The following is a 14,405-nucleotide window of genomic DNA, read 5'->3' as shown; positions in this document are numbered from 1 at the left end:
TGAAACTGCATGACAGCGAACCCCCTTCTCTTAAAGACACTTGCAGTCTCTTTAACGGGAAATCAGTGAGCTCAGTAGGCACTCCGTTGGCTGCCCCCTTGGGAGCCATTCGAGAATGCCACCCTGCCAGGCGCCACCAGTGAGCCGGCGGCATTGTCATGAACTGCTCTAAGCCCAAAATGATGCCCTCTTGGCAGTGCTCGCTGCACAGGGCTGGCAGGCTGCCAACGCAGAGGATAACTGTGCGAGAGGATTTGGCCCAGTGTCCGTGTTTTTGGAAATTCGACATGGGAAATGATATCGTGCATTGTCTGGTTATGAGCCTCAGTAACTGATGAAACGTTATGTGGGGGACTATCAGGCATGCATACAGACAAACATTTGAACCTGAATGGTAAAAAATAATGCCATGTCTTCATTTTTATAGTGGATTTAACAAAACTAATAAATCATTTTGGTACAGCGGCTTTACTGGCATAACCCTAACTCTAACATGACAGTATCAAATTACAAAAAACAACAACATATATAAATAGATATCAAAACAATTGTCGTGTTATGAAAACTATAAAAAGAGAGTTAGAGGGGAAAGCAAGACTGACTTGAATACATGTGACACACTACAATGCTAATGCTTTCTCTACTGAATGCTACTCTACTCTAAATAGGTGGTTTCCCAGGCTGTGAGATTAGACTGGCAATGTAAAGAGCTGAGACAGCAAAGTTCTCAAGTTCACTAATACACGTGAGGATGTATGATCACATCACACCTTTTCATCAAAGCCCTATTGATTGTTGTGATTGTGCTTTGTTGATAATGCTGAATGGACTGATCTGATGGGAATTGCCACTGATAATGAAAGGAGAGACATTATGAGTTGGCAAGAAAAGCAATGACAATTCCAAATTAGCCAGCGCACACACTCGCTCGCTGCCGACTGAGAAACGTGTCAATCCACCACAGTCGGTGGTGTATTCTCCCTGGAAAACAGCTGGAAAGCCACACTTGACTCATTTTGTGAGATAATCACTGGCAAGAATTATTTGCTGTGGTTGTGGCACCCTGGAGAATAGTGTTGCACAAAACATCTGATAAACAGACTGCTCCTCATAAATGGTTTGTGCCTATACACAGTGACTTGCCTTGTAGCAAGAGATAGGTGTATGTCTGAGGGAGGCAAGACAACATTCATCTGTTTGATATGCAGTGTTCAGAGACCATCCTTCTATGGGCTTAGATCATTGGGAATAAAATCTGTTATACGTCTCCTACAGCTGTCTTTTTGAGTCAGAGTTTAGGTGTGTGTGTTTTGAGGAGCAGGTGGATCACACAGGATTTAGTTCAGGAGGCTGCATCTCTCTGCCCCACTCAAGATGACTTCAAACAGTTCTCTCCACTTACAAAATCCAGACACATTCTGCAAGGTCAGCTAAAAGAGACTTGTGCATAGAGAGGGCAGTGTGATAACATGTAAGGCCTCAGGAAATGGTCTGTTCAACAAGCGTACACACACTGTTAGAATAAAAAATTCATAGAACTACTTGTGGAATTTGTCAAAATAGTTGTTTTATTTCAGGTCAAAATGGTCATTAGTACTTATTAGTAGTTCTGCTAATGCTTCAAAATTTGAATGTGTACTACCAATTAGAAGTGATACCTCACCGTTGGAAGCTGTAGCTAAATCACGCCGCCTTGTGGCCATAAACTAAGCGTGTTGTAAAGTCTGTTGACAGTCGGCGACAGGCAGCGAGAAACTGATGGAGAGGGAGATAGAGAGAGGGAGAGAGAGAGGAGGGGGTGGCAGTGAGATTGTGATTTTTCTCTCCATTCCCGGCCTCTTTCTTATTTAATTGGTCCTAGGGGAACCGGGGCGAGTCCTCTGTAGGCAGAACCCTTTTTTTTGCAGCTGCACAGCTTTAATTGGCTGTCTCCACCGACGGAATCACACCAGCTATATTCGACCAAAAACAATTAAAAAGCCGAGAGCCTCTTATCCCTCGCTGTCCCTCACTCACTCTCTCATCACTCGCGGACGCCACTCAAGTTGCAGCAGCAGGAGACTCGAACTTGAGTTTAGCTGCGTCAGGATTACAAACGGTCTAGCGACGGCGTAGTCTTTGGCAACCTGTTTAAGTGGATGCTCATCTCGGCGTCCCCTTCTTTTCACCAACTATCTCTCACAGGATCGTTTTCATTCTAGGCGCGTACTTCCATTGACAAACGGCTTCGGACAACCCAGACGCAGGGAAGAGAGCAGGACCTTTTCCCAATCGTCTTTTTTCACAGGCTTAAGTGTAACAATCTATATGTTTTATTCGACAATTCAGCGCAGAATTGTAAGACGAGTTTTTTATATGACAAAATTCTCAAATTGCTTTATGTGTCAGCTCCGGGTGGATGGCAAAATCCGCGCATTTTTTCTCCTTGTCTGATGTGGAATTAAGGGGCGACTGGTAAAAATTCGTCCGTAAGGCGCGGAGCCCCAAAAGTTGCCGCTGTGGATGCAGTGGAATTTTATCGCTGGGCTGTTGAGACGACCGCAGCAGCAGAAATTCTCATCAAGATCACGGGAGTAAGGATAGGCTATCTTAAGTTCACCCCCCCCACACACACATTTTGCCGAAAGGGGTTTTCGTGCATCAGGGTGTGGACTGTGACTTTAGGGGTGTCCCACAGCGCTGCTTCATAGAAAGGTAATCTAACTCAATTACTTTCATCATTTACGCACTGCTTTAGTCTACTTTAAATTGAAAGTTGAACGTCCTAGACTGATTTGAACATTTCGGTAACGCCTTTAGCCTGTCACAAAGAAATTTGCCGGCTTACTGACTATAATGTTTCATCTCGCGGAACTTGAAAAGAATGACACCATCAACATTGCACAGGAGAAATGCACTGCACATCACAGCTCTCGACCAGGACAATAAAAAGAATGCATGCATTTCTAACAACGATTGGATTAGCCTACACTACATTGCTCACTCGTCCGTTGCAGCCAACATGATGATTTATATTTTCGAAAATTATTTTGAAAACTACGTCACGGCTATATAGATTCCACCGTACATTATGCTGGATATGGTTTGTTGAAAGCTTGTGGGGAAGCTTCCTCGCACATCAGCGAGATGGGGCATTGCGCGCGAAGTCTGGAGAGATGCTCCCTTCACCCATAAGTAGCCGGTGAAATGCAAATGTATTTCCGCGTTCTTCACAGGAAAGGATATATATATATTTTTTTTAAATCTGAAGCCATATGATTTGAATTTTCGTAAAAAATGGCGAAACGAAACACATTTCTTAACATATCCTCACCCAGTATTTAGGGTGTAAACCGGGGTACCTAAACATACTGAGGTTATCCAATTGTAATTGTGAATAAACATAGCCTATATTTTAAGCTGCAGACATTTTTAAAAAGTTATGTCTCATACTTCTGAAGTCATGGGATACAATTACGTGTAAGAATTTTAACATGAAAATAACATATCTAACCTACATTTGGCATCAACTCAATCTTCTGTACGTGACGCAGAAATCTTATTTCTACTGCCCTTACCTGCCCGGCAATTTCGAAAATAACCCATTATTACTGTAGTCAATCCTGTCAATCCCGGGTTATACAGCAGTTACTGGCCTGTAATCTTCCTATAATCCAAGGTTTCCAAATGAATTGCTTGTCGTTAACCTGAGCGGATTGGAACAACCAATGGATAAAGACTTAATCATAATTTATAATTCACTGTAATCTGCCGGGCGACGTAACAGAACATGATTTCCGGGCACCGCGAACATTGCTTTTTAATGCCCCTCCCTTGGTATTGAATCGTGTGACTGGTCCGGGAATAGTGAGGTGTGCGGCACAAACCGCCGGCGGCGTGGAGCTTGCCTTGATGTTGTCATCACCTGGTCATCCCTGCTTGACCCAGGCTGTTGCTCCCTTTCTGTGCCACTCAAACTGAACACGACTCTTCAATCGGGCTTTTCGCAGGTAATGACGGATCGGAGCTGAAGATGGAGCTTTTCTGGATCCTGTTATTTTCTGTCATCCATCGTTACGCACGAGGGCAAGGAGTATATGGTAAGGGATTTTGTGGCATTTTAGCCAGCGTTTTGCATTTTCATATGCATTTGACACTATGTATGTATATAGCCTGATGGTGTGGAGTTAAAAGGTGGATTTCACAGGCTGTCCACAATATCCCCATTTCTTTAAATGAAAATGAAGGTCTCAAGGCTGCATTGACCAGAAGGGCTCTAACTTAAAGAAATGTATGAAATATTTTGAAGGGACAAACACACTACACACAATCTTGGGGTGTAGACTGTGATCTCTGAAGTGACTGTCCTTCGGTACTGGTTTGCTGTATTTGAGCAAGGTTTATATGATCTGTGCCAATTGTATAGCTAAGTCCTGCAATATTTGCTTTTGATTCACTGTGCAAGTGCTTGTCTGTGAACTTCACCCAGAGTAATATCCTTTCCAAGAGGATCAGGTGGGCGTTTTGGACCTTGTGATAACTGTTGAGATGTGACTGAGGATGGCGCTTTCACGATAGCACCACCAGCACTCTACAAGGCCTCCTGTGGGTTGTTCCTCCTCAGCGCTGAACTTATGAGTTTACTGATACTCAGACAGCCGATAGCTGGCCACTAGGCCTATGCCTTCTTGCAATTACGCCAAGCAAAGCTTGTCTCTTGGGCTAGTCTCAGCAAGCAATAGACTTTCACTTCTAACAATTTGTGAACTTCCAAATATTTGTCCTGCCCATGTTATGATAAAAGTAAACATCTTATTACATGTTTGCGCTCTTGCATGGGTGAGTGCCTGGTGTGTGTGTGCGTGTGTGTATGCGATTGTGTGCATAATATATTGGTGACGTGTGGTTGGTGTGTGCATGAGTAGGCTTGTGTGTGTGTGTTTGGGGGTCGGGGGTGTTGGGTACTACATCTCTTTATCTCAGCACTTTATGTTGGTCCTCTTTTATGTCTCTTGCCACTGAGTTTATTTTGGATGCTGAATATTGGCCTTTTTTAATAAGCATTCATAATTTATTTGTGGCTGTGAGGCAGTGGAGAGGAAGTGTGTGTATGTGTGTGTGTGTGTGTGTGTGTGTGTGAGAGAGAGAGAGAAAGATCGAAAAAAAGAGAAAGAGGGAGCGCAATACAGAGAAAGAGAGAGGGAGGGGGTTCATCACTGGATAGATCAGCTCCATACCTCTCTCTCTTCTGCTCTCTCTCTCTCTCTCTCTCTCTCTTGCTTGTTCGTTCCTCTCTCCTCCTCTCCTTTATTAGTTAACCCACTCATGCAATATTCACCCACCAGAGTCACTTTCATTGCCATTGTTGTCGGTGAATACTGAACAGGGTTGACAACAGTAACAGGCAGCAGGATGCAAAGGCAGCATAATCATAATAATAATAATAGTCATGCATGGCACTGCCCATCCCTCTAATTTAGTTCCTGATTAATCAATTAATCTGCGGTCCTTAATGAGGTTTGAGAGTGGTGGCTTATTCACAGTCGGTGGGTCCACTGCTCGGTGACCCGGGAGAACTGATGGAGGAGATGGTGCCGCGCAGAGGCGGCTACCCGCTGTGGTGAATGTGATTGGGGCTGGAGATTACTGTTTGGATTTTAATATTGTCATCAGAGAGAGAGAGAGAGAGAGAGAGAGAGAGAGAGAGAGAGAGAGAGAGAGAGAGAGAGCTTTATAGGGAGCTGGCGGTATAGCTGAATGCTATTTTCTTTTAGGGTGTCTGTCCTTTTAAGGTCGTGTCGCTGTCTTCTTTCCTTGTGTTAGGCTGAATACATTTGTACACTTGTACAAATTGTATTGGACAGAGTGTCACACACACACACACACACACACACACACACCGACACACACACACACAGTCTATCTCATGCAAGTAGACTATCCCCTATAATGTTCCCTCTTATCTGTAATTAAAGGCCCATGAAATGAATGCAGCCTGTTGGCTGGTTTTGTGTGGCGTGTGTGTGGAGAGGCACTATGATGTTATTACACCCTGGCTAATGAAGAGAAACAGCTTCACTGACTCTTTGCCGTGCATATTCTTCATCTGCTTTTCAAACGTCTTATTAATATCTCCTTGGATTTCAATAAAGAAATTAAAGGAAGCACACTTCACTAGATGTAATAAAAGTAGAATAAGACAAGGCAGTAGTGTGACTCTTGATGGAGTTTAATGTTCATACTCATTCATGCGTTTGTTAATTCGTTCATTCGTTCATTCACTCACTCCTTCATTCATCCATCCACCCATCCATTTATTCATTAGTTTGTTCATGTCGTTCATCTCCATTTCTTAACTCCCCGAGCTGTCTTTTGTCTTGACTCATCTTCCCTTTGACACATTTCACTTCCTTTCCCTTCCCTCTCCTCTCTTCCCTCCCTCCCTCTCTCATCTCTCTATCTCTCTATCTCTCTCCTTTTCACCCTCTATCCTTCCCTTTGGCCTCCCTCTGTGGTTATTTTATGGCTACAGTGCATGGCAGTGTAAAGGTATACCGAAATTCTATTAACCTGCGGGTCAGTGCGAAGGGCCCGCCTTGACTGGGGTTTATTTTAGAGCGAGTGGCCCGTGGCTAAAAGGTGCCGCTCGGCGAGGCCTCTCTCCTGGGGAAGAGGAGATTTCCCCAAAGCTACTCGCTGGACGCTCGCCGTCTCAGCAAAAGTTTGTGGGTTTAGCCTGAAGGAGTGAGAAATTAGTGAGTTTTATTACCCCCGTCCCCCATTTTTCTTTTTTTAAGCTTTTGAAGGTACAGTGTTAAGTCAGCTAAGTTCAGAGGAAAGGTGGTTGATACAAACAAGAGCCGTGTGTGCCTTCGTCAGACCGGCACCACACTCTGACATGACCTCAAACATGTTTGCATACATACACACACACACACACACACACACACACACACACACACACACACACACACACACACAGTGACAGTAGACATACACAGACATGTTTACACCAATGCACATTCATTTGCTCTCTTTCTCTTTTTTCCTGTCTGTCTGTCTGTCTCTCTCTCTCTCTCTCTATCTCTCTCTCTCTATCTCATACACACACGCACACACGCACACACACACACACACACACACACACACACACACACACACACACACACACACACACACACCCTGATGCACAGACACTCATCATTAAAGCTCCATGTGAGATTGCGGTCCTCTCTACCCAGCGTGTCTCTGATCTGTCCCGGTCCAGAGGGACGGAGAAACAAAGAGTTGTGTGTGTGTGTGTTGTGTTGTGTGAGTGAGTGAACAGTTGGCACCCCATGACTTATACATGAGATGGTGCTGCTACGACGGAACAGTTATTTGAACATGACATCACAGACCCCTCACTCTTCATCTCTCTTGTCGTTTCCACTCCCTCTCTCTCTGTCTTCCTCTTCTAGTCATTCTCACGATAGACTTTCTCTGCCCTGTGCAGTCTCTGGTTTTGGACATACCTTTCAATGCGTTCCTGTATCCAGTTTCTGCTTTCAGTTACACTTTACTTGAAGGTATCTACATAAGAGTGACATGACACTGTCATGAACGTGTCATAAGCATTATAAACAAGTCATAAACGTTTATGACATAACACTCCTGTCACTCGCTTCTGTCAAGTATATTTTGGTTTTTGTCAAGTTAGGGTTAGGGTTAGAGTTGTTAGGGTTATGACAGTGTCATGTCACTCTTATGTAGAAACCTAAAGTAAAGTGTTTTCTTCTCAAAGCCCTCAGTTGAATGGGAGAGGTAGTGGAGAGCTGATCTTTCTGGACATTACCTCTCTGACATGATCCAGATGTCATGGAAGAACCTTGGTGATCTTAGGCTTTAGCCACACTATTCTGTTTTTAAAACAAATACAGTTTCCATCCAGATGGACGTTTGCAATTCCGGAACCTTGGCTACACTGTCTATGCACTGGACCGCTGAAGCGCGGATCACATGACCAGTCACCCATGCAGGGTGTAACATGCAGAATTTAAGGGCATTACAGATGCTATCACAGACTGCGGTCAGTGAAGGTGGTATTTCTTTCTCCATGTTTCATTCACCAGTGACAGGTTAGTTGTGGAAGTGGAAGTGAGTCATGAAAAGTCAACAAACCTCAGACTGACCAGGTCAAATCGGGCAGGGAACATCGGTTTCTACGTCAGCGTTCTCAGATGTTTGCGGATATCCCTGTCCACATTAAAACGTGAAGCCAGAGTTTTCAAATGAAAATTGGGCTGACAGAGTTTCAAAATCATTCAGTTTCAGGAGCTAGAAAACGTTCGAGTAGTAGAGCAGAAGCACAAATGTAACAGAAGTGCTTTGGGTTCAAATCAATAAGGAACAGTGTGGATGTAACCTCAATAGGCTGCAGCGTATTCTATTCACCTTATTTCTACTCTGACTCGCTTCCCTTGTGCTTTGGGAATCGGGGTAGTGATTTTGTCCCATGCGTTGTAAACCCACAACCTTTCAATTACTCCTGCTTCTGTGTATATTAAAGTCACCCAAGTCACTATTCTCTGTTATTTCAGTCAGTTGCATGCAGAGATGATATTGGTACAAGAGGAATAGGCTTACTCGGCTCAAGGGGGAAAAGACACATTGAAATAGCGTCTTCTTGTAATCTGAGAAGCAAAAAGTAGAGAAACAAAAGAAAGAAAGATGGAAAGAAGGAAGAAAAGAAGGAATGAAAGAGTGTCACAGGAAACGTGAGCAGAACCAAACACGGGGACGCCACACAGAGACGGAATGACAGCTTCCTGCTTGTTGTCTCTCCCCACTTTAACCATAATCTCGGCCTGTCAGGAGATGTCTCGCAGCACCTGAAACCTGTCATCCTTTTTAATATACCCCTCACCATTTACAAAAACTGTCAGCCCTCATCTGTCGCTCTGGCTGCGGGCGGTGCCATCACTTTCCAGGTGGAGGAGACGGGTGACGTTAAAGGGACACCAGGCAACGTTTTCGTGTTAATTACTCATCTTCGTAAGTCGGTATATGGTTAAATGACTCATTACAGGGCGAATGAAGACTCTCTCGCCCGCCCCTACTGCCTGTAGGAAGAATATCCCGCTTGCAAGTTCAGTGTATCGTACCCGGCGACCGAAGCAGTTTCAGTTTCCATCCTGCATCCACAGCACAGAGGGAGGCTAACGAAACGCTAGCGATTGTTGCAAACCTGTGCATAATGGCAGAGCCGGCGAAGAAGCAGCGAAAACCCTTGACGGAAGATGCAAAGAAAAGGAAAAGAGCTTCAGACAGAGCGAGGGGGAGTTTCGTAGAGAAAAAGCATCAGGCTTGCCTGGTGTCCCTTTAAAGAAGTCTCAGGGCACAGGGGGAGATGATGTCCACACCTTGGACTGGTCAGAAGATTGAAAGGGTATTGTATGCTCTTCAAGGACAGGAAGGAGAAAGAGTTGTGCTTTCAGAGTTGTGCTTTGCACCACAAAACCAACCTAGAGATATTCACGCAGAATAATTTAAGGCATAATTATATCATGCATAATTGATAGATTATTGCATAATTAAACATGCAGATCTTGAGAGAGGGAGAGAGAGAGAGAAAACAGACAGACAGACTGACAGACCAACAGATAAATAAAGTGTATCAAGTGCTGTAGCCACCAAATACTTGATTGTGTGTGTGTGCGTGCGTGTGCGTGTGCACGTGTGTGTTTGCGTGTGCGTGCGTGCGTGTGCGTGTGTGTTTGTGTGTGTTTCTGTTGTGCGTGCGTGCGTGCGTGTGTGTGTGTGTGTGTGTGTGTGTGTGTGTGAGTGTTCCCCTGTTCCCTCTGATCTGTCATTAGGCATGAGGAGACGACCCTCGCTGCCTGCTGCTCTGTGCTCACTCCCCATCAGAACCGTTCCATGTTGATGATGCCATGCTTGTCCGCCTCGTCCACTCTCTTCTCCGCCTGTTGCTCCGTGTTAGCTGTGCGAGAGACACAGGCTTGTTGGTTAAAATAGAGTCTTCTCTACTTGGCTGTCCTGCCTATGTTCATATCTGTTTCTCCATCTCTACCTCTTCTCTCTCTCTCTCTCTCTCTCTCTGGTGTGCTCCTCCCTCTCTGCTGTGCTAACCCTCTAATCGCTTTCATCTGCTTCTGTTCTCTTTTGTTCTCACATCGATCTCACTCAGACTTTCTATCCTTCTTCCTCTCCTCCCCACTCGCAAGCCTGTTCACCTTTTTCATGTCTCTTTCTGTCTCTCTCTCTCTCTCTTTCTCTCTAGTTTCAGTTTGTCTCTCTCTTTCTTGCTCTTTGCATCTATATCCTTCTCTCTCTCCCCTTCTCTCTCTCTACTCGCTACTCTCTATTTCCCCCCTTCTTCTACACTCTTTTTCTTCTGAGAACACTGCAATGTAAACACAACCTGTTCCAAAGGTGTGTGAATAATTAATGTCCGCCCGTCAGTCTGCAGCAGATCTGGGGCGCTGCCGAGAACTGGAGACTGGAGCTCGCATGGCCGTGAAAGACAGCTAGAGACTAGAGAACAGAGAAAGAGAGTGAGAGAGAAAAAATAAGAGGTGTGTGGGGGGCACAAGAGTGAAAGTTCCTCGTGGAGTTGGTCCCTCTTAAGTCAGTGTGTGAGCATCTACTGTAGGTGTTGTAGTCCTGATCAGCAACTCCACCCAACAAGCATGTGTTTAACAGAAACAAGAAGCATCCAGTGATTTCTTTAAAGCTTTATTTTGTATTATCAGGGTATGGGGAGAAGAATAGACATACAGTTTAAGTCTGTGAGGCTGAGCATATTGCCTAATGATTTGTATTGCCTGTAAGGCATGATAACAGTGTTTGGTTTCTGCGAATCCATGCATTCTCTGCTGTCTACCCGATGTCATCAGCAAAGCTATTTTTGTTTTAGATAATGGTACTGTTTGTGGGTGCATATGCTAGCCAGGCTTACATTGTGATCGTCTAGACACTCCGACGCACACACTCTCACACACTCCCACAGATAAATGCAGAAATACACTAAGTATGGCCGAATTCACACAACCAATCTCTCCCTCACACATACTGTACAGACACACATAGACGCATACAGGCACACACACACACACACACACACACACACACACACACACACTTGCACATTATTTTCAAGCCATTACATCCTCACCTTATATATCGCTCGCTGTGACCCGTCTCTATTTCTGAGCCTGAAGGGGAGTAATTGAAAGCGGAATGGTCAGGAAAAATTTGGCTCAGGTGTACTCGTCCTTAATGCCGCGTCTGCTTCGCCCACGTTCAATTTGATTCAATCTCGCTTTTTTCTCTGTATCTTCCTCTCTCTCCCACCCTCTCTCTCTCCCACTCTCTCTCTCTCACTCCCAATATTTTGACACTCCAAAGAGACCTTCAGCCATATTCATTGGCTCTGGCAAAGCCGCTGTCTTCAAAAGCACGCCTCCCTGTTGAAGCTCAGAGAGAGAGAGAGGGCATGAGGCACAATGTGAGCCTTACTGTACTTCTCGCCATTAGGGAATGTATTAGTTGTTCGCCAGTTGCCTTCAGTAACAGAATGACAAGAAGGAAAAAAGAGAAAGAAGAGAGAAAAAAACCGTTCTGCCTCCAGGCATGACTAGGCTCTAATTTGTCTTGAGAGAAAACATGTTGGAAAGGCGGCACACGTTCACATAGTCAAATCTGCGGCGGGTTTTGAAGAATTCGTATAGGCTTTGATTGGTGGAATTCGCAATCGCTTTGATCTGCAGGGTTGCCGTCATAGAATACACCCGGGACGGGAGCGTCTTGAACGTCTGTAACGTCTGCAGCCGCAGCAATAGCGCGACAAAAGGTGTCGCATCACACACACAAAAAAAGTATCTGTTGAGACAACTCCAAAAGCACGACAGTGTGCCGGTGGGCTTGAGTTTCACTGATAAATCATCCAATGATCTCGCTCCTCATTGTGAATGTAAACAAAGCGTAAAAGCCCAGAGTCTGTGTGCCTAGTTTGTCGATGTTGGGGTCTGATAAATATTGAAGACTATTGATTCATGGATGCGGTGCCTGGTTCAAGTCTGCATCGAGTGATTGAAAAACAGCATGTCCGCCCCCAAAAGAACTGCCTAGAAGCCCAAGCTCCATCTTGGCTTTGCTGAGGATTGGGTCTGAGCATTTGACTGCCAAATGGGCCCTGAGTTAGAGGTTACTCGAGGAGTTTTAACCTTGCTTGCTGGCAGATTTTTCCTTCACTCGATGTGTTCTGAATCATAAAATGAAAGTGAGGGGAAATTTGTTTCTTTGCACAAACCCTTATAAGGATGCTTCACTCAGAGTGGACGTTAGGTTGAAATCACTTAATTAATTGATGGATTGATTGATTGATGGATTGATCAAACTGATTGATTGTTGGCAACCACTCTATGTCATGTCCATGTGTCTGTCTAAATGTCTTACTCCATGTCTAAAACTACAGACCTCAGTGGGATCCTGTATTCACAATAACATCCAAATACTGCATTGCCCATGTCTCTCTTTGTCGCCACAAAACAGTACAAAACAGTAGAAGTATCAACGCGTCTTTGCATCAGGGCCAAAACCATGGCTTTGCACTGGATGACCCTGCATGTATAAATCATCTAAGGAGTGTGCGCTTTCTGCTGTTGGTACTAGCTGGGCCGGGTTTCTGTGAACGTGATCGCTAATGTCGGCCTGTGCTGACTCAGGAGAAGTTTTATTTATTCCTCGAATGCACGCACATTTATAAACATTTGATCAGGCAGCACTGCTGGCAAAGGAAAAAACATTTGAGTAATGATGAAGATTATCTCCGGATACACTCAGAATATGTTAGAGAGGTTTGCTGTCTTTGGTTGCTGTGTGTGTGTGTGTGTGTGTGTGTGTGTGTGTGTGTGTGTGTGTGATATTCTACCAGGCAAAACATGCAGACACAAACATTGGTGTATGCGCACACACTCATAGAAGCACACACACAGATACACAAAGGTGCACACACACACACATCATACACATACATGTAAGAGCATATTTCTTAGACATTTCCTGCTCCATGTCACAATGAAAACACACCACACCACACCAAACACACGTACTGACATAAACCTCATGGCTGCATGGCTGTGGCTAAAGGTATGGAAACATGATATCTGAAGAATGAATTCACACATGCATGCATCACACACACACACACACACACACACACACACACACACACACACACACACACACACACACACACACACACACACACAGTTAGTTACTGTCACTCGACTCCTGGGGAGTGGCCCACTGTAGTAAGTAGTGACCCACTTCAGAAGCGACCAAGCGGGGCCTCCATAACTCTTCATGAAGCCCAAGTGACAAACTCGGCGTGTGACACAGCCCATTATTTCTCCAAAACAGGCACAGCAGTTCCACACTAGTTTGGGCTTCTTCTACGACCAAAAGTCATGCAAGCTCAGAGACTCCTCAATTAGATATTTCCGTCTTTTTTAAAAATGGGACCTGACAAAATAAGTTTCATGCTCATGTACACTAGAATATTAGTTGATGGCTTAGGCAAGTTGTCTTAGCTTTTGCACGTGTGTGTGTGTGTGTGTGTGTGTGTGTGTGTGTGTATGTGTTTTCTCCTCATAGGTTCATAATTAGACTAAGTCTAACAAAGTCTAAGGCATTGTTTGAGGATAGCTAATTAGCGGGGTTGGTGTCTGTCTGTTTCACTGTGTGTTTGTGTTCTGCTTATTAGGGGACAGTGCTCAAATTTGACAACAGCTAATTGGAAAAAGAGTACAATGTACCTGCCTAGCTTGATGTGTGTGTGTGTGTGTGTGTGTGTGTGTGTGTGTGTGTGTGTGTGTGTGTGTGTGTGGTGTGTGTGTGTGTGTGTGTGTGTGTGTGTCTGTCTGTCTGTCTGTCTCTGTGTCTTTGTGTCTGTGTTCTGTGTTTGAGGGCTCTGCACATATTTGTGATTTGTCATTCTAGCAGATGATCTCTCGATGATCCCCATGCCCCTCTCGGTCTGTTTTTCTCCCCCTCCCTCTCTCTATCTCTCCATCTTTCTCCATTTTACTCTCTCTCTCTCTCACATGCTCTCTGTTCTCCACCATCTCTCTCGCTCCTCTTCATTTCTCTCTGCGTGAGTCCTCTGTACACAAATGCCTTTTCCTGCAGCCATTTGTCAATAGTGTGGCTCTCCATTGATTAACTATTGTTTGCCTGTGATTTGTGCTTGATGAATTAGAGGGGGATAGATTCCTGGTTGGCGCGGCGATGCTGGCGCCGGTCGCATGCTGGGAGTGCGCCACACCTGCACGGGGCGGGAGACACAGGATACGTGGGAGAGGGAGGTGGAGAGAGGTGGGGTGATGAGAGGGAGGTGGAGAGAGGTGGGGTGATGAGAGGGAGGT

At 44.9% G+C, this 14,405-nt stretch overlaps 1 protein-coding gene across 2 annotated transcripts in view; it reads left to right on the top strand.

Annotated features, from left to right (window-relative positions):
- Nucleotides 1–1,773: 1,773 nt before the first annotated feature.
- The window catches only part of LOC125284228 (MAM domain-containing glycosylphosphatidylinositol anchor protein 1), a 186,230-nt gene continuing 173,598 nt past the window's right edge, over nucleotides 1,774–14,405 (top strand). The window contains exons 1-2 of one of the 2 annotated variants that reach the window (XM_048228099.1): nucleotides 1,774–2,694; nucleotides 3,990–4,079. In XM_048228099.1, coding sequence (XP_048084056.1) covers nucleotides 4,013–4,079 — 67 coding nt within the window. In that variant the 5' untranslated portion in view covers nucleotides 1,774–2,694; nucleotides 3,990–4,012. Of the gene's footprint in view, nucleotides 2,695–3,936; nucleotides 4,080–14,405 lie in introns of those variants that run through there. The other variant, XM_048228100.1, reaches the window with a different exon arrangement.

Source organism: Alosa alosa, chromosome 19, assembly GCF_017589495.1.
Source record: "Alosa alosa isolate M-15738 ecotype Scorff River chromosome 19, AALO_Geno_1.1, whole genome shotgun sequence".
Classification (NCBI taxonomy): domain Eukaryota; kingdom Metazoa; phylum Chordata; class Actinopteri; order Clupeiformes; family Clupeidae; genus Alosa; species Alosa alosa.
This window is presented reverse-complemented; position numbering and strand designations above follow the sequence as displayed.